General features: G+C 32.4%; 3 protein-coding genes across 9 annotated transcripts in view; 2 read left to right on the forward strand and 1 right to left on the reverse strand.

Annotated features, from left to right (window-relative positions):
• Positions 1 to 13,531, forward strand: part of LOC107993573 (neuroligin-1) — a 278,033-nt gene extending 264,502 nt beyond the window's left edge. For 4 of the 5 annotated variants that reach the window (XM_062079447.1, XM_062079446.1, XM_062079445.1 and 1 more), the window contains 4 exons: positions 6,989 to 7,322; positions 7,611 to 7,874; positions 8,369 to 8,531; positions 9,462 to 13,531. In XM_062079447.1, the coding sequence (XP_061935431.1) occupies positions 6,989 to 7,322; positions 7,611 to 7,874; positions 8,369 to 8,531; positions 9,462 to 9,611 (911 nt within the window). In that variant the 3' untranslated portion in view covers positions 9,612 to 13,531. The remainder of the gene's footprint in view (positions 1 to 6,988; positions 7,323 to 7,610; positions 7,875 to 8,368; positions 8,532 to 9,461) is intronic. The other variant, XM_062079448.1, reaches the window with a different exon arrangement.
• Positions 13,532 to 15,127: 1,596 nt separating this feature from the next.
• Positions 15,128 to 17,438, forward strand: LOC107993665 (NPC intracellular cholesterol transporter 2 homolog a). 3 transcript variants are annotated; one of them, XM_062079450.1, is made up of 5 exons: positions 15,158 to 15,252; positions 15,545 to 15,803; positions 16,596 to 16,706; positions 16,784 to 16,965; positions 17,036 to 17,438. In XM_062079450.1, the coding sequence occupies exons 2-5, from the start codon at positions 15,722 to 15,724 to the stop codon at positions 17,117 to 17,119; spliced, it is 459 nt and encodes a 152-aa protein (XP_061935434.1). In that variant the 5' UTR covers positions 15,158 to 15,252; positions 15,545 to 15,721; the 3' UTR covers positions 17,120 to 17,438. The 3 variants fall into 3 exon arrangements, with proteins under 3 accessions (XP_016905695.1, XP_061935434.1, XP_028519921.1); XM_028664120.2 differs by having other exon boundaries at positions 15,644 to 15,803; XM_017050206.3 differs by having other exon boundaries at positions 15,128 to 15,803.
• LOC107993674 (serine/threonine/tyrosine-interacting protein-like) lies at positions 17,223 to 19,164 on the reverse strand. Its single transcript, XM_017050216.3, has 5 exons — positions 18,994 to 19,164; positions 18,558 to 18,656; positions 18,330 to 18,481; positions 18,060 to 18,248; positions 17,223 to 17,972 (listed from the first exon to the last, which is right to left on the reverse strand). The coding sequence occupies exons 1-5, from the start codon at positions 19,030 to 19,032 to the stop codon at positions 17,759 to 17,761; spliced, it is 693 nt and encodes a 230-aa protein (XP_016905705.1). The 5' UTR covers positions 19,033 to 19,164; the 3' UTR covers positions 17,223 to 17,758.
• Between the last annotated feature and the right edge of the window lie 4,979 nt (positions 19,165 to 24,143).

Genomic DNA, 24,143 nt, shown 5'->3' on the forward strand with positions numbered 1-24,143 from the left:
CAGAAAGTCTCTCGAGCGTCATTGTCATTTAACGCATACAGCCAGTTTTACACAGAGAAACGCGGAAAGCGCAATCTTATGAATAATAGAATTCCTTGTTTTTTCCGCTAAAAATTCTGCAATTATGTAAATGTATACGCTTCTTAATTGTTCATAAACGTTATTTTCCATTCTTACGAATCATCGAATCGCTGATAGAGCTACTCAATCTCTATTGAGAATCGTCGTTATTTGTACAAACAAATCGAATTAGACTTAGATCGAATTAGACCGCACACGAAAATGGGCGAAAATCGGGAATAAAATCGCGCAAGGATCGTGAAAAAAAAGTACGATAAACCGTGGACGCGGTTCCGTGACACGGAGGAGGATTTCTGAAACTGCTACGTTAAAAGTGCCTGTTGGTTGGCTGCTCCCCTTTCCACGAGCTGCTCCATCGACCGTGAAATGCTATGAAAAATCGCATAAAAGCTAAAGCGGTTACACAATTATCGAGGCAATTCAGCGGACTTAAAGTGGTTACGGAAAACAAAACTATAAAGGGTAGACGACAGCGAAGAGAGAGAGACGGAGAGAAGGAGGGAGAAAAAGAAGGGACTGTGATGAAACGGAGAGACAAGAGAGCGGAGGACAAAGGGGAATGCAATTCGCGAGTAGACGGTCGTTTTGCCGTCGTGTAACCGCTTTCACGGATTTCGAGAGGACGATTCCACCACGGCTTCTATGGTTTCCCTGCTCCGCATTTCCGTTAATAGCGACAGCTCCGGCAATAATTTTAACCGGAAGCCTGGATGGGATTGCCAGACATCGGGCATCGGTCGGTCCACGACACTGGCATCTCCGATGACTCGCGAGAAACAACCTCGACGTTGTATCAATTTCCGCCGCTCCTTCTAACGAGGAGTCGAGAAGAGAAAAACTCATCCCCCGACAAGAATCGAGGTGCGAATCTTGATCGTAATATTCGAGAAATTGAAACGACTTTATTCCTTACATCGCGTTCCTCTCATAAATTAGAAACGATGCGTACAATCAGCTAGTTTGCGAGAGATTTCTCTACGTATCTTTTAATTTTCTATTTCGATTTGATTCGATTCAACGTCGAAATTTCTACTCCCTTTCTTCTCAAATCGAAGAAATCAATTACGGAATAATAAAACGCTTTCTCTTAATCCAATCGAGTTGCTCAATTTAACCGATCGAACAATAAAATAACCACAAAATACCGGAAGTAGATATCTGTAGCGTAGATATGTGAATGTTAACACGTCGATTTGTCCACGCGTCCCTAAATTTCGCACACGTTTCCATGGATTTTTACGACGTATCAGATCCATCGACCTCCCAACTTTCCTTCCCTCTCCGGCCGTGCACATTCCGCCACGCACACACACGGATCCTAAATCCGGCTGCAGGCGAAAAAGTCACGCGCGCGTCATAAAGTCAATCCCGCGCGGCAAATCTTAACAACGATCTAATATCACGGCTCGTAACCCTTCCGCCAGGACAAGTTTCCCTCCTCCTCCTCCTCCTGCTCCGGAAAAGTGCGTTCGAAAATCCATTTCCGCTCGTTGCCTCGTTTTATTCGTCCCCCTTCTCGAAACGATTCTCGCGCCCGAGAACATTAAAGAGGGAGAGGAATAATGGAAAAGGTGGAGATCCTTTGCGAATGATTCGAGGGGAGGCATCGATATGGAAATCCAATTCCGAGATCACGCGACACGTAACGTTGTTTCCCTTGCTTTCGGCAAGGCAGATCCGAAAGGCGAGAGAGGAGAGATTCTGGCTTCTACTCGAGAGACACAGCCTCCTCGAATTCGATCGTTACGGCGGGGACGTCTTTCCGAACGTCTTTCCTGGGGAAATCGTATTTCAAACGGTATTCGCGAGTATTCGCCGAGATGGGGGAGGAGGGGGTGGTTTAATTAACGGAACTCGAAACTGATTCTTCTGGAACGTTGGCCGGGTCAGATTTAATAAAGGTGTATGAATTAAACACGGAAAATGACGGCGATTTAAAAAATTCATCGGATAATGTGAAAAGCGTGTAAAAAGGATCGAGAGGAAGGATCGTTGGGGAGGAATACGTAACGAGATGGAAAAGTCGTCCTCGCACTTTTCGAGGGAATTTAATATAAGGGAGGAGGGAGAGAACACGAATCTTGTGTCTTTAAAAATTGTACTTAACATGGAAAGACGGAGAGAGAGATATTTCACCGTGGAAAGTCTAGTAGAGTTGTGTTCTTTCGTAAGATTCAGCCGAAAAAATTCTCGGCCACAGAATTGTTTCGAGGATTAAAAATTGAAAATGGAAAGGTAAGCAAATCGAATCAGGTCGAGCTTTGAACTTCAACTTCAAAGTTATAGCTGTAAAAGCATAAAACACGGGATAAATCTAATTTTATTTTTTCCTCTGTCGTTTTAGAATCGTTTTCTTTTTTTCTTGGTCTAACCTTTTATCTAAAGATAAGAAATAGATGATTTTAGAACTTTATCTACTAATATTTTAATTATTGCTCTTGGCGTAATTTCTTGGTCGATTTTTGAAAAATTCATGAAAATTATCCGATTTCACCGATTGTTCGAAAATGATTTTCGCGATTCGTTTCATATGCAAAAAATTATCCAGAAAAAGAACACGAGGATATTTATCGTACACCGGGATACAAGTTTTTGCTCTCGATCTCGTTGATCGAGTATGGATATGACAAGGCTGTATGTGGACTGAATAATATACCAACTTTCTACAGTATATCGTTATAAAGGATTCGAGCAACTATTGAAAAAAAAAGAAGGAAAAGGGAAAGAAGAGAGAGAGAGAGAAGACAGTTCTGAATTTGAAGCTGCAAACCGAAACGTGAAAGCTGTAAAAGTGAAGGAAGAAGAAAGAACGAGGAGATGAAGCGCATCGCGACAGAAACAGAAAATACCGTAAGACATGTGTTGACATTTATGCCACGATTTATCTGCTACGTTTCTACCGGTTTTATTTTGTACAACGGGCCAAACTCCGGAATATTCCCGGGGAAGACTCTCGAGAAGTCGAGAGAATATGGCGTCTGCGGTGGAAAGATGTCCTCCAGAAGTTTTAGCGGATCTTAAAAGAATAAGTCGTTAGTTCTATATACGGCATATGAAGTTTCCTGACTTACTTTATCGACTGGAGAGTGTCCTTTCAGAGATTTCAACAATAAGGATATTCAATTAGAGTTTCGTCTAGTTTTTTCCTTTTAAGAAGTTCGCAAATAACGAATCGATCCGAAGAAATCCAACTGCTCTGCTGTTCTAAAGGATCATTATTCCTAATTATTTTCATCATAAAGAATCGAATCAATCGCATGGGGAATCGATTTGAGAAAGGAGAATATTGAAAATTGATCGCTCCGCTTCCCAGATTAATATCCAAAACGTTCTTTCGAAAAGAAAAGTGATCATCTTCGTATATCCGAGGAGGTATAACGAAAAACCAGCAAGTCTTCAGATTCGAATATCTGAAGTATATCACGGAATGCCGCTTTGGACCCGCGACAGAGCGCGAAAAACGCGTCGAGAGACGATTCAAGAGCGAATGGATCGATGAAACAGCCTGACGGAAGAAACAGGAAGCGTTGGAAAAATGATGGAGAAAATGCGCGCAAGAAATTCGCTTAGCTCGTTTCTTCCTCCATCCATACGTATCGCCGCCATTTCGCGATAAATTCGATACTATTAAAGATATAGAGAGGAGGGGAGGGTGGAGAGAAATTCGCTCGAGTAAAAGCGTTTCCCCGTTCCCAGATCCACCGTTGACCCTCCCTCCCCCCGTTGTCAAATATTCCAGCTCTGTGTCGTGACTATCCATACGTGAGATCGACTCGAACCTCTCACGCGGCAGGAATATTTCTGACACCGCATACATCAATATTTAAGTGCGGTTAGAGCGGCTCGATTTGCGATAAATCACATTAAATCTATCCGAAGTAATCCGAAGTAGCGGCTCGCTCCTTTTTCTTCTTTTTCTTCTTCTTCTTCTTCTTCTTCTTCTTCTTCCCGGGAACCCGTGAAAAGGAATCTCGTGCTAGGAGAAGTTATCGAAGAATTCGAGGCCGACAACTTGTAATAAATATCTTTTCGATTCGACGAAACATCGTTGGAAAAAATTCTCCTCTTGTAATCGCATCCTGGACCCGTCCAAATCTGATGACGTTTGTTACGTTTGCTCGGCGATTGGGGAAAAAATTAGTAGATAAGTATCGCAATTGACGAAATATCCAAAAAATTCCAAGGAAAAGGATCTTAAAGATTGGCTTCGATTCCCGACTTAATGCCTCGATTTAAATCGTAGATAGAAAGTGGTCGGTGAATTACTTGCGACTTTCAAGGATGTACCTCGGACAAAATGGAATCACGGTCCCTTCGGTATTCGGGGAAACTCGAATAGTAGGTGAGCACGAGGGACAAAAATGAGTTTTATCGGTGATGAGACGTTGCATGGGTTGAATGGAACGAGCGGGTCGGTCGTTATCACTTGGGAACAGTCAACTGTATCGGCCGATAACCGACGGGGAAAGAAATCGTCGTCGCTCTTGTAAAAAAGCACGTGAAGGCCGATCCGAAAAATTCACGCGACCGTGAAGTCCAATTTTCGATCGGCCACGGCTGTTGCATGTGAACAAAAAAAAAAAAGAGGGGGAGAGAGAGAGAACTAAGAAGATTAAGTAATTATCAGTTGAATTCACCGTTCACTGATTCTGATCGCTATCGTGTTTCACCGTGAACAAGTTTTATCAGAGCTGATATTCCAACGATGCTTTGTTTCTTTGTAGGGCAGATTTTCCTCGACACAGCGTATACCAGCGTGGATTTCATTATTATTATTTTTATCTTTCCCTTTTTTTTCCCCCCCTTTTCTTTTTTTCCATAATTTCCTGAAAGAACGTGGCGTGGAATATGATCACGGTATTAAGCTTAAAGAAAATCCACTTTTTCGTATCATAAATCGAAATTCTCGTATCAAAGGATGGGACGCGTTATACGATATAGGAAATCAAACATAACGGAGTATGCAATAATCACATCCAATATCATTTTTCACGTCTGTTTCCGGATTCTGGGTGCTAAGTAAACTCGTACTATTTGGCAAGCGACTACGTTCGCTAAATTGGAGAGATTAATAACAGTAAATTCTTCGATATTGGCGAATTCTGATCGTAAATTGTGAATTTTCCACGATTTGAGTTTTCGACGGAACCATGCCCAATTAAAAAATACGTGAAATTATACGTAAATACGTATGCGTATCTGTGACAGATGCTTAAATTGATTTGATCAAAAGAAAAATCAGGGAAAAATATATTGCAGATAGAAATGAAAAAAAGTAATAATAATAATAAAAAAGAAATTGAGATTTATGAAAGAAAAATAATTAAATGTTTTAATAATTAAAATAATTTTTCCGTATTTTCTCCACTTATTATTTCCTGTATTAAAAATAACAAAATTTCGTTAATAATACGAGAAATTTCGAGTGAAAATATAGAGAGAAATGAATTCCTCGGTATATAAAATATGCATATCATAAAGAAGAAAATAATCTATCTCTTTCTCTCTTTCCCTAAATAAATCAAAATCGTATCACATCACTTGTCCGAACATCGATAAATAAACCTTACTTACTTTTATTAATTTCATTGTTTGATGCACAAAAATATTGGAAATGTCGATCGTTTTCTCGCTGATAACAAATTCATCAATCGCGCGACTCGCTTTAATCACTCGCCTTTTTGCTTTGAACCGCCCTTTCCGCACAAAAATCGAATCTAATTAACGTTTTCTCCAATTCTCTATTCCAATTCCACCAAGCTCGATCCATAACTTTTCTAGCAATTTCCAAATTTCCATCCAATTTCGCCCGTCCCCGGTTTTAAACCATGACACCTACGCGTCCGTATCTCGGTGTCCCGTTATTCGAGAGTCGAATAACAACCCCGATCTTTCAACACTGTACAACGCGGACGGAAAATCGTCAACAAAACTACGACAACCGCTGAACCGCTCGTATCCGACATCAAAAGCAGATGCGTACGCATATGAAATCTAACAAAATTATAGAATATCAGAGATGTTATGAATACACGTGGAATAATTATCTAAAAAGTCCATTCCGTTCTTTAAATCTTTGAATTTTTCTCATTAATCCGATTATCTCTCTCTCTCTGTATATATATAGTATACATCATGGAATATCACTACGATATGCCAAGTTATACAAAGGAAATACTTCGTTTCCTACTGAGGCAAGAGTAGGTTTTAAACGGAGAAGCGTTCTTTATTTATATCGACGAGAAGGGAGAAAAGAAGATCTGTTTAAATCTGACAACACAATTGCAACGCAGTTCGAATTTATTCGAACGAAATTTCTACACGCGATTCGGTCAGCTCATTCACGGAATTGGAATTTTTTTTTTTTTTCTTGAAAAACGCTTTTCACCGAGTCGTTATAAATTCGGTTGTGACCAAGCGTAGAAAGGCACGTTGTATGACGAGGTCGTAAATTCTTCATTACCCGTCAAGAGGATTTCAGAACGTTAATAATGTACAATGAAGATTCCGATGAGGCGATTTCTAAAACTTTTTTAATAAAGCACGCTTTATGAATGCTCCTCCCCGGTCTTGCGCCCCGGTTAACGATATTGTATACACGCTACGTCTTTCAAAACTGTTTAAAAGATTATCAGCGTAACTAACTCGCCATTTCATAACTCGTCGTTCGTATTTTATGTATTGAATCGATGGATAAAAATATCAACCGGACCCGAACGAGAAATATTAATAATAAAATCCATCGAGGCAAAACAAAAAGCGATTTGAAGAGAGATTTAAAGATTTTTGCCTCGTTACTCGTAAAAATTTTTCTATCCTTCCCAAAAGATCTTATACTTTTTTTCCTTTCTTCCAACTCTGTATCATCGAAACATCCGTCCGTTTAACAACGTTTCATTGGTTGCAGGCATGAGGCCAAAGATGAAGAATCATTACAGAGCTCATCAACTATCCGTTTGGCTTCGCCTCGTCCCAGAACTTCATCGAGCCGGAATGGAGGACGTTGATTCGAGACACAACTTGTTCCGAGGACACTCGGATCCCAACCTCTACGACGGATCGGTGAGGCCGGATCCCCTGAGCAGAATCAGCGAGGAATTCAAAAGGAAGAACGTAACCACCGAGCCTCCAACCACCACGGATTACAATGCTGCCACGTGTGTCAGTTACATTCAGACCACGAATTTGCAGAACATTAATAACACCGGTATAGACACCCTGGCCAATTTGGATGCAGCTGGGTACGTAATAAAAATTTTAAACTCCACGTAATGAAAACAAACGTTAATAAAGAATCTTCCCGTTATCTTCCTCATTTTTGGAATAGCATGTGTGATGATGAAATTCGAAAATATACAATACTTTACGCAATGTATGCATCCAAGGCAAAGTATTATTTAATAAATCTCGATCCAAGTATTTCTGTAGAGTGTGTTTTGTATTCGTTTTACTCGAATCTGAGAGAGAGAGATTTCAAGATATCGATAAAGATGTGAATGATAAATAATTAATGTTTTTTTTTTTCGTAGGTATGCCGCGTATTCGACAGCTTTGAGCGTGACGATCGCGATCGGATGCAGTTTGCTGATTTTGAACGTGCTGATATTCGCGGGGGTTTACTATCAAAGGGACAAAACGAGGCTCGAGGTAAAAAGCCTTCAACAGCAACAAATATTGAATCAACAATGCGGACCACGAGGTTTCTCAGAACTCAAACAGCCGCCTCCGCCACACTCTCATTTCCCTGGGGGCGGCCAAGTTATCGTCGATGTTGAAAATGAGATGTTGAGAAGGTAGAGTTTTCTTCTTTTCTTTTTCTTTAAACGTATCGATCTTTCTTTCACACGCTGCGATAATAATATATTCGCGAAATTAACGTTAAATTCGTGTCTCCGTATCGATTGAATTTTTAAAGAGGTAGCGTAAGTATTATACGATAATCGAATACACGTTGGAAGGGATCAATGAAAAGGTGGTTACGAGTTTTGGCAACGAGATCTTTTATCGCGATCCTTAGATTTGATCTTCATTCGTAAAAAAAAGAAAAAAAAAAAAAAGTACGTTTGATGTGCACAATTTCTCGAGTAATAACAGCTTATCGTTTCATGGTGTAAATAAACTTTTCATCCCTTTGGTGTTGCACATCATCGATGACCACCTTTTCCCTCGATACACTCTATTGCATGATTCTTGTTTGACGTTAATGTAGCGACGCATTTAGTTGACCAATAATTACATAATCCCTAACTACTGCTACGAAGCTCGTAACGATCGATCGTCGTTCCAGGAACGTTATGAAAGGCTCTCCAAACGATCCCAACACGCTTCTCCAACAGGGCCAGGGAACTCACACGTTGCCTCATCAACACCATTATCAAAAGCAACATCAGCAACAGCATGCCACTCTTCCCCGAGCTTCCGTCATACAGGACATGAATGCACAAACCCAAGTGAGAATCGTTTTACTCCTAACGTTTATGAACATGTCATTGGTAGATTAGAGCAATGTAAAAGTTCATCGTTATTTTTATCGTTCTATTCGCACTATTTTATTTACTTTCACTTCGTGCTCGAATTATCGTTCGAGAAGATTTGCAGTACGATTAATTTGTCAAGTGGAAGCGTTCGATGTCGAAATTTTTCTTATCTTGAAACAAAATGAGAAAACTATTGGAGCTTCTTGGTGATCCTTATTAAGTATAAACGGCAAATTTATTCGTGATGTTAAAATCAAAGATCTTTCTCTGTACTTGTCCTGTTGATTTAAAACTTCCACCATTTTAACGAGCCACGGCCTTTGAAAGTTCCGCTCATAATCCTATTAAGAGGCTTTTAAAACTGCTAAAGTCTAGCCAGGTGAAATTTACACCAGGGAAAGCTTCTTCTTGACGTTTCACGATGCGGTGATTATTTCAACGACCGAGGGATATCATCCTTTTATCTCGTTAGCGAATTTCCGTATTCGATCGAGATCACGATCAAAACGATGAACTTTCTTAAAACGAAAACTTTCATCTTTTCTTTTTTTCTTTTTTTTTTTTTTAGTATCCATTTTGCTTTTTATCAAAAATTTTTCCTCAGGATTCACTGAAACTCGTTGGAAATGGATGCGATGCGAATTAACTGGACAAAATTTATTTCTTCTGTGAATATGGCAATTGAATTCTCAAAGATCAATTCCAAAAAATTTATTTATTTCATATATCACGACATATTGTTTCTAATATCGTTTCGAAGTTTTCACTGTTCATCCGAAGATCACTTTATAATTACTTTCATAAGAATATTTTCTCCTCTTAATTTCTTTCATTTCGATTTATTTGTAGCATTAGATCCCTCTCTTTCGAATTCCTTTTCTAACGATATTTCAAAATTTCCAGGGTCCACCAAACGGGTCCATACATCTGACAGTACCAAGAGCCCCACCACCCCCACGAGCAAAGAGTCCACCCGAGAATCAGCCCCTGTTGCAAAATGCCACCGTGTCGAGTCGCGTGTCACAGGCTACGATGAGTGAGATGAGAGTGTGATGTTTGGACCCCCCTCCGAAGCCAGTCGTGCCGGACGTTCTTACGGCATCGACGTTACTTTAAACAACAGCGAAAAACCGTCTCGTCTGTGCCAGTCGAGTCTCTGCCCGATGAAAATAAAGGGAAAAAAAAAAAAAAAGAATATGTTCATGGGAGAACTTTTTTCAGGAAGGAATTCCATCCAAATTAAGAGCGAGCAACGCTCGACTGGCACCTGGCCTGAAAGCTTCTACCGTTTTCCATTTCCATCGTCCAGTTGACGACGACGCGCCGCAAAAACCAACGGAGGGGGGTGAACTGAGCTTTCGCTTAAAGCTGAAGGAACAATTGAAGATTATAAAGGGTATATAGGAGTATCCGGTATTCGTCGAAGAAGAATAATTAAGTTGGAAGATGAAGGTCTCGACTATCTTGAAGAGGAAAATGAAATATTACTTTCTTCGAGCAAATTCTTTCGAGAAGTCTAATTTGAACGATGAAATTATTATTATTAAGAAGATCGAGAGAGGGATATCTCTGACAAACGTTCTAGAACGAAGAGAAAGAAGATTTGTAGAGGAATCGGAAGTGTGAATAGAGGAAATTCGAGAATTGAATTTTATACGAGTAGATTTCCCTCTAGATTTTCTGATAGAGATGAAAAAAAATAAATAAATAAGTAAATCTTAAATCGCGTGTTCATCGACGGATACCAGAACCTCATCGTGATCGAGAATGGGTAGATGAATCGTGAACGTGATCAATAAAATCGAAATTCTCGGTAACGTTAATTTACGAGGATCGACGATTTTCTTTCTACGACTTTTCGAGTCGAGAAAAGAAAGAATTTCGTTTCACACGATGACATCAAACGAGTATGATCAGCTAGCTAGTCGGTAATAATGAATTCTACGTGTTACGAAAGGGAAGAGACGCTCAAAATAAAAAATATCGAGCATGAAGACTCGTGTATCATACGCTATCCACTACGATGTTAGATGTTCCTTGTATATATTTAATGAGAAAAAAGACAAAAAAGTGAATTTATACGATAAGTGAAAGCCAAACATGTTTGCTACTTTCTAAGAAGACATGTATTCGTGTCGCGTACAGTTTGATCGTCCGTTATATTCGTTTCATCATTTCGTTTTTTCATTTTCTTCCTCTTACGATTGACTATAAACGTTACGCGGTGTGTGCGAGATCATTGTCGCTCAGATCTTCATTGTGAAAATAAAAGAAAAGTTCATCGACGAATCGACTCGTTTTTGCCTTTGATTGGTCAAAGAATCTTTTAATTTACTACGTTGATGAAAAATATTTAAATATTACAGATCAATGCAACATTAAAATCACTTCAATTTTCTTTTCTTCTTTTTTTATTTAATATATTAGGTGCCTCCTTCGCATAAGACACAATGGACCGTCCATTTTTTGCTATTATGATCTTTAAAACTCTGTTTAAATATAATCAGTCGATATTAAACGAGCTCCAGGCATTGTACTACAAAGAAATTATCATTAAATTAGAATTATCTAATTAACTGATATTTGTAAAATTTTAAACAAGATAATAAAAAGTATTGAATGTCTATCATGTCTCAAATAGGAAGTTCGAACATGAATTTTTTAAAATTATGATATACATAATATAAGAATAAAGATTAAAAAGTTGTGAAATTTTTTCTATTCAATTGTAAAAATGAAATTAAAATGTCTGGATTTACATATATTGATATAACGAATTCTCTTTTGCCAATCAAAAGCTTCGATCGTCGATGAACAGTGTCGTTCAACTTCGTCTCATTGTTATAATACCGTAATTCAGAATGATATCATTTCATCAAATAAAATCAAACTGAACGACGCTTTGAAATGTGCCGTTCCGACGATGAACATTTATGTAAAATGATATACGGATAATTATCATCTTTTTTACGCTTTTGGTAACATATAAATCTCTCAGCGAGACAATTTTCATTTCATTCGAATTATCATGTATACTATCGACAAAAATAAAAAGAAGAAAAAATACGAAAGAAAATGAAGTGAAAATGATCGTGTGCAAAAAAGCTCGATTTACATTTGTTCAATCAAACGCGATTTTTTTGATAGATTTTAATCTAAACATATTATATTATATATTATTTTATAACATATTATAAAAGATAAAAATTGTTATTCCTTTATTTATAAGAATAATCCATTGTTATGATATATTGTTACGATCTAATTTTTAAAATAATTGAATAAATTTTTTTATTATTTTACTATAATTCGATAATAAAACTTGAAATATTATGTTTGAATTTCATGTTTCATTTAATATCATATTTTGCCAATTTAATTAGGGTATAATCGAATTGATACAACAAGCTGTATAATATCAAGTGACTAATGTAAATCGAGTCATATAATCCACGAATCGATAATACACAAACATGGTTATTGGTTAAACAAGTGCTTTAAAAATAACCATATACCATGAATGTGGATTTAATTAAGATTTCTAAAATACTATCTTAAAGAGAGTCGACGATAGTGAGTCGTTGAAAAAGAAAAAAAAAAATTTATAATAAAATAAATTAGTCGATTCGCATTCGGATCCAAAATATAAGTGATTTTTTTGTAAAAATAAATGAATACGTATAGTTGTAATATAAAGATTAACATAAATCTGTTATCGTGCGTAATACACTGCCACTGGACATGTAAATTCACGTAAAAAAGGATAAAGAATTTCGATCGGTCGATTCAAAAACTCCAATGTGATTTGAATCTTTGAAGCATCATTTTAAATTTTAAGAATATTTTATAATTTTTGTAAAAAAATTTGTTGAATTCAAAATTCATTAGTATATACATAATTTATTATTATATTTTTGTTACTTATCATCAGCTAAGAAATAACTTTTAAATATGAAATTCTGATCTAGAATATTATATATTAATATGTAAGCAATTTCTATTAGACTTACCCATTAATTCATCACTTTGTTCGATGTCATAATTGTTCATAGTTGTTCAACAGATTGATTTTTTTAATACATTCGAAAATTATGCTTCAAAGAATTAATCACAGAACAGAATTTAACACTTTCACTGTTATTGAATAATCAAACTATTTACAATGAAGTCGAAAATTAAATATTTATTTCTATTACTATTTATACGATAAATGAATGATGAAAATCAAAATCGCAAAACGCTTTTAAACTTTTTAATCATAAAAGCGCCATCTGAATAACAGATATTAAAGGAAGTTTTCATGGTTGATCGACTTAAAATCTTGTTTTTATAAAACCATCACATGAAGACCGAGCTTAAGGAAGAAAAGAGTATGTGTTAATACAAAACAAAGAAAATCAAAATTTTTTTGTACATACAATTAAGCTATTAAAAAAAATAAATCAAAGGATGTGTTTATGATATTCTCGCCTGGATAACGATCGAAAAATTTATCGATCAGTTTCAGTATCATTGTGAATGCATAGAAACAACTGGAAAAATATTCGTTATACCAAATAAAGTCTTTTTTAAGATGACTTGCGGAATTTCGTGAAAAAGTTACGTAATAAATATCATTAAGTATGGACAATCCGAATATACTAAAGACTAAAGAAGAAAGAAATAATAGTAGATTTAATTAAGAAACAAATCATGATCGGTAAAGAAAATAATGGCGAAGAGACGTACTGAACCGGTTAAACAAATGTTTAAGGAAATTTAAATAACATATATTAAATACACATATTATGGATTGTAATGAATTTATTATGGCGAATATTATTATATTTATGTGATTTTTAGCTGGCCTCGCGTTCCACTGAGAAGATTCCTAAAACAAATCTTTCGGCCGAAGGCAAGGCTACCTGTTACGTTTAACGTTTCTGTTATCAAATTGTAAATATATAACAAAATACATGGTGATATTAATTGTACGTGTTAAATATCTTTCCCACCTATGATAGGTTTTTTTATTTAAATTTTTTTGAACTACAAATAAACAACTTAGTCTTAAGAAGATTTTTAAATATATTATTTATTAATTTTAAATAAGAATATTTCTTATTTTTATTTGCACCAAGCAACCAAACAGAGAAAATATTGGACGAAAATACGAAATTAACACCATCTTTAAAATACCATAACAAACTAAATACATAAGAACAGCAAATATAGAAGAAAAATAGAAATAGGCTAAGAGTTGAGTACGCCATCTCTTGAATATGAGAAAAAAACATTATTCTAAAAATATTTTAATGCTAAAAATATATTTTTGCTCTATTACTATCTTTTTCTATTTCCTATTTTTTCTTTATGTGTTTTATTTGTAACACTCTGAATATATATACTAGTTTTAATTTTTTAACCTCTGTTCTTCTCTATTTATTAGTTCTTGATGCATAATATGCGAATATAAATATTGTGTTACAATTTCTAAAAACAAAAATCTAAAATCTAAAATTTATATAAATCAAAAATATGTCAAAAAAGTGTAAGAAATTTTCGTGCTACATAAAAAATAATATTCCATGTTATATGGAATTTTTGCAATTTTTTCGGCTATATTTTCGGAGTTCATGATATTATAAAAAAATTCACTTTATTTTTATCGTTTCTCTTTCAAAAATACATCTTAATTCTTCACTTTATTTAATATATAATACCTAATTTGGAAAATATTAAATTCAAAAAATAGATTAATTTATAAAATAATATCATTTTAAAACAGTCGTGTATAAATAAAATATATAATAACATTCTACACATTTTATAACGTTTTAAACAAAAATATATGTATGTTAGACAATATTCTTGCAAAATTTTAAATTATATTTTTAATTATAAAACATTAAATTAATTTAGAAACAATATCGAACGCGCGAATATCTCCAATACGTGTGAACGGTACGCCCGTCGATACATAACTGAAACTTATCCCCACTCCACGAGTAACTGTAGCTCGATAAGCAAGGTCGCGCATCGATAGTATTGTTCGAAATATGTAAACATCTATGTCTTTACGTATTTCGAATGAATATCTTAATTCTTTTTATAATTTTATAATTTTTAATATTTTATTATTTATAAATTTCACAATTTATTAATATAATGGAAATATAATTCATTAATTTTATACTGCTTATTAATATTTTTTTAAAAATTATTCCAGAATTTATTATATGTTTTAAAAAGATTTACAGTATTTAAATATTTTTGTCAAATTTAATTAATTATTTGACTAAAAATATCTTTCTAAAATCACTCAAGAGATGGCTCTGATGGTCAATTAACTTATTTCACTATTGTTTTTGTCTATACTTTGTCTATAAAATTAATTCATGCATAAATTTATATATTTACAATAAAGTAAAAAAATAGTAAGATCTTTGAAAAGATCTATAATTTATATAATGTAATAATATATTTGTAATTATAAATACAAATAAATTATTTTTAAAATCTGTTGATTTTAGCAATTTGAATTACATATAATTCCTATACTTATTATTTTAAATCATAGAGGGCGTATTGAACACTAATTTTTTTTATATGATCGGTATTTCAGAACATGAAATACAAAATTCCATTAAATATTTTGTCTGTATTATCGAAAGTGATAAGAACTAGAATTAACTAACTTAAAATTAAATTACAGGTAAAATGAATAATAATCAATAATTTTCTAAAAATTTCTTTCATACGGATATGTGATTGAATAATTATAATCATTATGATTATATTAACGAAAACAAAATTTTATGCTATTGGTATTAATTAATTTTTATTTCTTTTTATTCTTCCTTTTTTTTATGAAAACGAAATATAAAAATTTATATATGACTAATGATTATATATTGATATATAAATTTTAATCCAATATGTACAATGTAAATCAAAACAATCATTATTTGCTATCTATACATATTGAAAATTGCTTTAAATAAAAGTGTATAGCAATATGCTTATTATAAGAAGTAGATAGTAATTTGTGCATAAGATACGTAATTTAAGAACAGTATGAGTGACGTGATGTCTGCTGAGAATAGCAGGCAAATGTTTGTTTCGATAGAGAACTCTGTATAAGCGTACAAGTTTAATAGCTGCCTAGACTCCAAAGGAACAACATGTATCGAATGATTGCTGTAATTCTTATCGTATGCTTGTGCTTCTTACCAATGTATCGAGCCATCAATATTGATGATTGTGGTAAGTTCGATTTCACTAATTTAATTAATCATCTAATAAATATTTTCTTCAGTTAAAATTTAAAATTTATACAATACAAAATATATTACTGTGAAAAAATAATAAAAATACGTAAACATAGTATAATTAAAAATAAATTAAATAAATTAAAAATCAAATAACTTATTCCTTTTGTTTAAAAGGAAGATAATATTCTGAATAGTTAATTAATGTTTTTAATCAGTAATTTTTGAAAAAATGAAAAAAAATATGATATATTAAGTCACTTATATCACTATTATAAATATTATTTATTGCAATATCATAATATTCTTTGTAAATACAAAACAATAGAAATCGTTTGTGTTGATAATTTAACTTATCTTTTCTTTAATGATAAACATTTTATTATCTGAATAATAAATATTTTATTTCGTTCTTAAATATATTAAAAATGTTTTAATGTTCTTTTTATAATTTGTAATCTATATTGTTAGAAGTAAAGGCATAATTATTTCGTTTTAAAGAATTCATTTTAATACTTAATTATTAATTAAATAACATACAATTAATATAATTGTATATAATCATAAAAATAACGGAAATTCTTATCTTAGAAATTGAAAGTCATGATATATACCTATTTGTCTAAAGAATCGTTAATGCTATATAATAATTTATTTACGTAAAAATTATGCACGAATATATAAGAGTATATTAATTTTAAATTTTTGTAATTTATAACTTAGTAAAAATAATAGTACTTAAAACTAATATTTGATTTATTTTTAAAATATAATCTTATTTATATAGGCTCAAAAGTGGGAAAACTTACGTCTATAACTTTAGACTGTGATATGACCAAAAGTGTATGTGATTTAATACCAGATACGAATGCAACAATTCGAATCGATTTTACGCTCGGTTAGTATATTTCTTTTCTTTAAGTATTTTCTTTCTTTTAAATATAGCATAGTTAAAAAAAAAATACATTTTTACAGAAAAAGATGTTTCAAAAGTTAATGCCATTGTGCACGGTATTGTAATGGATATTCCTATACCTTTCCCATTACCAAATGCAGATGCTTGCCAAACTCCTGATTCTGGTATTACATGTCCTTTAAATAAGGGTGAAACTTATCACTATAAAAATACATTACCAGTGCATAAATCGTATCCTAAGGTATTATCAGCAATTATATATTAATTGTTTATATTATAAATTATTATCGATTTCAATTATTAAATTATAGGTGAGTGTTACTGTAAAATGGCAACTTAAAGATGAAAATAATGAAGATATAATTTGCGTGTTAATTCCGGCTCGAATTAAATAGATATATTAAATGAGTATTATTTCACTATATTTATATATTATAATTCTATTTTCAAAGAAGTATATATTTTACAAAAATTGTATGAAATAAATACAAAGAGGACTAAAAATGTCAATTTTATGCATTTCGTAATATGAATTATTTTAATGTACAAAATATACAAGAATTTCATACAGTTTTTATTGAAGTGAATACATGTAAAATAAGAATATATTATATTATAACAATAAATAATAAATGTACTTTTTTCAAATATATAACAAATTTAGACATTTTATAAAATAAAAAATAAAATTATTAATAGGAATTATTATGAAAATATGTAAAGCTCATATTTATTTATAAGTTACTTATTTTATGCGATATTATTTAATTTCAAGCAAAGATTTAAAAACTTTTAGAGCTAGATAATTAAATTTACTTAATATATATCATTTTTAAATTTACTTAATATATGAATTTTTAATAAATTCTTAAATATTAAATAATATAATACCCTTTAATTTTGCTAGATACCTATATATTTAGATATCTTTTAAAATGCGTCGACGTAAAAAATGTTACTTTTTTATTAAGTTTATTTATTTATCTAACCTAAAGTAAGTCTTTTGGTATCTTCAGCATTTTCAAAAAAAGTAGTCAACTATCCATTGTATCACATTTATCCTCTGTTCTTTCAGTATCCATTTGATGGATAGTTCTTTTGGTTGTTTGTCTTAGTAAACATTGTTGTTGTTTACTTTTTAATGTTTTCTGAGCTTGATATATTGGTTCATATTCTCTCAATTGCGCCATGAAACCTTCATTAGGATTTATACAAAACCTTCTTTGTTGTACTATTGCATACGCACATCTAGAAAAATGTACTTTTAATAATTTCTCAAATGAACCATGTAAATAATTTTATGAAAAAAAAAAAAAAAAAAAAGTAAGAATTTACGTTTGGGAAAGACCATATGTTTCCATAACATATGCTAAAACTAATGCAGCAGATCTTGATATACCAGCATTTCCATGAACTAAAACTTGGCCACCAGAATTTAAACCTTCATCAATAAAAGCTTTTACCTTTGGAAAATGTTGGATAATATTTTCTGTTGCTGTATCAGCAATATTTAAAACAAGATATCTATAACATTCATTATTAGATAGATACCATAAACAATAATTATTTCTAAGAATGTGAATCAATCAATTTTATATTACATACTTAAATTTATCGGGGAAATTGGGTTTTATAAAATTTGCTTCTATATCCTGTCTAACGCATACTATATGAGTTATGCCATGTTCTATCAAAGATTGTAATTTTGATCGGCTAGCTGCACTATATGGACCAAGATATAATCCAGGTACCACTTCCTAACATAAGGTAACTATTGATTTAAACATTATATTTTTTAAATATCTTTTAATAAAATATATGCATCCAATATACCTGCATATGTCTTCTCATTGTATAAGTCCATTCTTTTGGTCCATCCATAGAGACAGGTATTCTTGGATAATCATCAGATCCATTTTCGCTAGTGGTTTCCTATAGAATATTTATATTTCAGCCTATTATATTAAATTATTAGAAAAATTACAAAATATTTAAGGAAGGGTAATATTATTAATAACTAAAAATATATTATAAATAATATTTATTTTCAATTTAATATAAATTTCAATCTAAAAGTATAAAAAAACAAAAAATGATATGACATGTCGTTGAACTTGAACAGCAGTTTTTCTAAGAATAGTAAAATAATAGGATAAATTGCGTCTTTGGAAATATGTATAAAGAAAAAATGTCAATGACAGATAATATAACCTAAAATTCAAAGAATATATTTTTTATAATACTTTAAAGTCGATTACGAACTACATACCTCATCCTGATGAGATTCATTATTATCTAGAGAAAGCATACCACTAATCTTGTGAACTTAAATGCGTGGAAACGTTGAATTTAGATAAGAAAATGAGAAATACAATATTCTCTTTCTCGCAACCACGATATTGTTTTTTGAGGTAGCGGCCATTTGTAATATAATAAGCTACGAAAGCGTTCTCTAGTGTAGAATATCTGAAATATAAATCTTTTTATTTATATTATAAATGATTTTATATTCTTTATTCTTATAAATCTTAAGAAAGAATACTTTCAGAATAATTAAAATTCACATATAAAATAATTATAGATATTAAAATAATAATTTTTATTATCTTAAGAGAATTCAGAAATTTCATTTTAAAATGAATGTCATGTTACTCGGTGATAACTTCCGGAAGCGTAAGAATTGATTTTAATATTCAAACTAAATCGAATAAATATTATATTAATTTATTAAATAATTTTATATTTATTACTTCGATAATAAAATCATATAAAAGATTTCATCTGGTTTCGATGAACAAAAAATATTTCTATAACAATATTTATAAAAAGAACTAAAATGATTATTCTTTAATTTTAATATTGCAAGATAGAAGTTCATATGGTAAGAAAATAGTACAACTATATTTTAACCAAATTGCGTAGCCAAAAGATTTCCCGTTTCACAAAGAAAAGAGAAACGGTACACTTTCGATCACGAGTCGAACGGTGCAATTTAGTTACGAACTGTTTAATACAAAGTTTTACGAGGCACCAATTCCCTGTTGCGGTAACCTGCACGTATTTTCTTCCGGGACGTAATACAATATTTTATAACTATCGCCACGCTTTCGCGATGAAAGTTCATGCATGCGGTGGCATCAGTTCGTAATTTTGCGTGCGTGCTTCATGTCATGCGTTTTACCGGAACAGCTGATAGATTTCTTAGACGCATCAATGCCCGAACTTTCGCGTAAAATCATTAGCACAAGTTATTAATTGCCAGATGTGTAAATCTTACTAGCAATGTGCGCAAATCTTCATTTTTTGATTTATTATTATTTTGTAACTTCCTGTCTTGAAATTATAGTTTAAGCAATTTTTGTTTACATCATTTGTACGTTTTAATTAAATGCTTTCAGTTGTCTTGATTCGATGGACTTATTATTAAATCAAAAGCTATTCAACGTGATCATTGTCACGAAATATATTGCAAATTCATACTATTGTATAGAAAAGATGACAGAAACATACGAGTATTCTTTAAGTTTTTAAAAGCTGTTATAATAAATTGGAGATAATTTTCATATGATGGAAAAGTTTCACTTGTCAGTTTTCTAACTTCAGAGATTAGAAATTTTTAGAATGAATAAAAAAAAAATCAAATTGGAATTGCTCGTGTCATTAATAAAATGAAATGAAACAATAATCTTAATTGTTTCTTTATATGTAGTAATTTCTTTTCGATAAATTATAAAGTCAACATGAATTCGATTGAATTTAAGAATGATTGAAAAAATGGAAATAATACAGTAATTGAAAATTACTGCAATACGATTTATTTTTTTATGACACAATTTAAAACAGTTAATTACCGATAAAGTGCAATATTCATACATCATAATTCAATAATTTTTATATTTCCAATTTTAATATATATATCATACGATAATGTATATCATACAAACTTATAAGCTTTATAAATCTTTTCAGGTTTAATATCGCAAGATTTAACGCCTTCCTTTCGATTCAATGTTACAATTTGTGTTACGTTAAACAAGGGTTGTTAGATCTTTGCTCTGTTCGGTAACACAGTTGCCGCCACCGTGGTCCGTATAATTAAATAATTAAACAGGTAACAGCCAACGGCGTTACTGCTCTGCCACATGGAAGTTTACTTTCTAAGCTCGTTGGCGTGTTCAACGTTCGCAGATATGGGAATCCGTGTTGCCCCCGGGGGATCTGCACCGAGATTGTTGCAATCGCCATCCATGGCTCGTGAATCTAGAGCACTTGGCACACGTTGGACACACAGAACTTCCAATCACTATGTATTATTAATTTATTTTCTCGATAATGAGATGTCACTTGCATACTTTTTCGTGTTTCTCCTTTTTAAAATCCAGCTCTCTTTAGATCATTTCGTGAAAAGTACATTTTTAAATTTTCGTAAAATAAATAAATTCGATTTTTTATTTTTCTTTCCAAATATAATAATAAACTCAAAAATAAAACTATAAAAATAAACTCAACTACTACTTACGCGTTTATTCGATTTAGTTGTCTAAGCATGAGAAATTAAAAGTTTGACTATTCCAATATTTCGTTCGTCGTTGCCAGTGGCTCAATAACGAAATATCTATTTCTTATATGAAACTCGACAATTGTTAAAATTCTATTCAGAAATTTTTATTAAATTTCATTATCCAAATTATTATAAATTTAACAATAACAGATTTTCGTTCCTGTTCCCTCGCTTGATCCAAAGCGATTAGAACTCTATAAACGTCTCGAATGCTGTATCGTTTTTTCCCTCGTATTCCAAGAAAAACAAGTCTTATTATTTCGAGAACCAATCTTGCAAATCCTAATTGTCAGGTCACCCGGTATGCTATCCCTTCGGCAATGTCCACTTTGCGAACGTACAAGAAATCACATTCTGCCATTCGTCGATCGGGAACGATCGAGGTTCACTAGGACAAATTCAGCAATCTATCGAGAAGAAAAATGCACCGAGGGAATGTATTAGAAACGACCACCTTAACTCCCTGCATTTCGATCCATCCAACATGAATAGTGTCACGATGATTTATCGTGTATTCGTAAAAGAAAGTGACAGCATGGAAAGTTATTTTCACTTCGTGGCAGATGTAACAACAACGTTCAATAATACATTTCCTGTCACATGGAACATTTTTATCGTTTTCGTTACGCGCGATAGATCGAAACGCGGATAATAATTGCTTGTAAATCTCGAGGTAGCAATACTTACCTCTCCCTGAGAACAGCCGCGAAAAATTAATACGTTCAATAATTTATACCGAAAGATTTATGTTTAATAAATGACTCGTTCAATAATTGACTGCGTATTTAATTGCCTCGTAATCGTATATTTAATTTACACCGATGATGCGATTGGAATGATTTAAAACTAAAAGCGATAAAATTTTTGCATGCAAATCTAATCTAGATATCGATTCGAATACGAATTATTTTTTTTTTCCTTGGTGGCGCGATTCATCGCTTATCGTCCGATTTCATCACTAGTTCTCTAATTGTTACGGGGAAGTTTGGAAAGCATTCACTTTGGCAAGAAGTTCCGAGCAAATTGATATTGCACGTGTTCAGAGGAGGAAAATACAAGGCGAATTTCTATCGCGATCGGGCCACGATGATTCATCTTTTCCAGTTACCCCGGTAAGAACGTAAAAATTTAGAAAAAGGTGTATCGCGTTTTGTGCAACACTCTCGTTCACAATTATAACATATTAAAATGTGGAAGAAAGGATTCGGAGAACAACGAAGAAAAGCAAAGAGATTTCGCGCTTTGCTCCGAGGAAACGTGAATGAATAGAATTAATTCTATCGATTGAGTATAAATAAAGATAATATAATTTTACTCGTATGTTAAAAAAGATCTTTGCGTGATTATAATGAAATCATATCATAATTATCAAATAAAATGATAATCTTGCTTATGTTAAGATGTTTATCATTGACAAACATCGAAGAATATATGATTAACTGTATCAACTGTTCATGCGACCACCGTATTTAATGTCGACGGTATATGGTATAAAATGTTTTAATAATTTCTTAACAATCGTTAATTTATCTCGATGTCGTGAGTTCTATGATTACGTCTTATATAATTTGAATGGCAAGATTAGTCGGAGGAGGTACAATTTTCAATAATCAGAGAGGATTGGAACAATGGAGGATCGCTTTAATTGCTCTGACTCGTAATCTATGGCGACCGGCCGATTTTATCTGAACGAATTGCTTAATTCTTCCATGCAAACCGAGCTTCCTCGACGGTTCGGTTTCTTCGTTGTGACCGGCGTTGCTGAACCGTTAATCACGAAATTAAATTTTTCGCGATCTACACTATATTTTCTATGTGGAAAACTCGGGCGTTGTATTTCGAATTTCTGCTCGCTCGACGGAGCGTGAATTTCTTTCTTGTGCGTTTCTTTTCGCGTTTTATCTTTACAATGTTAATTAACACGTTGACTGCAATGTTGCGCATATTTTAATGCTAGTAAGTTTTTTCGGAGTTACGCCTTATCGAACGTGTTTCGTTTCCATTCTTAAGAAATTAAGAAATTTCTTGTATTCTTAAAATGAACAAAGCATTTTGCTGTTGGAAAAAAAGATTGCCTTATTATTAGCTGTCATAAAGAAACGGTTTTATAAATTTTATTTATTTTGCCAGATATTTATTTTCAGAATTATAATTTAATATGTTGTTTAATTAATGGATCGTCTGACGCATCGTATTCTATGGATAGCGACAATTATTATTCAATAATCATGTAAATGTTCCAGTTTATAGAGAATTATGTATTTTTGTGAGAATACCGAGCGAATAAATTAAACGTTTAATGAAACGTAACTGCCCAAGAGATCGTGTTACGTTAGCCCCGCTCATTAGCAAGCGATTGAACTCGATTCATTCGATTTCCACTAATGTACAATTCATTTTCGACATCGATTTACTCGAGCTCTAGTATTTATAAATCAGAAAAAAATCGCTTCTCTTTGGATACCGAGATCAGGAAATGAAAGATAATTTTTTCTTTGTATAATTTAAAGAAATCCAAACAATTTATCCTAAGAAATAACGCATATATTTTGATCGTAATATAAATTTTCCACGTTTCCCCTAACAGCTATATATATATCTCCTTAACAATTGTTATATAACTTGTAGCTTGAATCAATTAAAAAGAATACCGTGGAATATTCCATCAAAAGATTGTGTTATTTTCTTTGTATTTCTACACATTCTCAACCGTATTCGAAGAAGAAGAAAATGAGGGAAAATCAAAAGATAATAAGTAATTTTGCAGAATAATTATTGTTTCTGCAATAACCGTTTCAAAGAATAATATCCTCACGAAATCGTAAAACTCTCTCATTTTTAGCCAACAGTGGACCGAA

Source organism: Apis cerana, linkage group LG9, assembly GCF_029169275.1.
Source record: "Apis cerana isolate GH-2021 linkage group LG9, AcerK_1.0, whole genome shotgun sequence".
Classification (NCBI taxonomy): Eukaryota; Metazoa; Arthropoda; class Insecta; order Hymenoptera; family Apidae; genus Apis; species Apis cerana.

Excerpts from the sequence above, each read along its gene's own strand:
- LOC107993674 (XM_017050216.3), bottom strand. The coding sequence starts at position 19,032 with ATGCTTTCTCTAGATAATAATGAATCTCATCAGGATGAG. Across the intron at positions 18,657-18,993 it reads ATGAATCTCATCAGGATGAG|GAAACCACTAGCGAAAATGG; the intron begins GTATGTAGTTCG and ends AATATTCTATAG. Across the intron at positions 17,973-18,059 it reads ACATATGGTCTTTCCCAAAC|ATGTGCGTATGCAATAGTAC; the intron begins GTAAATTCTTAC and ends ACATTTTTCTAG.
- LOC107993665 (XM_017050206.3), top strand. The coding sequence starts at position 15,722 with ATGTATCGAATGATTGCTGTAATTCTTATCGTATGCTTGTGCTTCTTA. Across the intron at positions 15,804-16,595 it reads CATCAATATTGATGATTGTG|GCTCAAAAGTGGGAAAACTT; the intron begins GTAAGTTCGATT and ends TTATTTATATAG. Across the intron at positions 16,966-17,035 it reads TGCATAAATCGTATCCTAAG|GTGAGTGTTACTGTAAAATG; the intron begins GTATTATCAGCA and ends ATTAAATTATAG.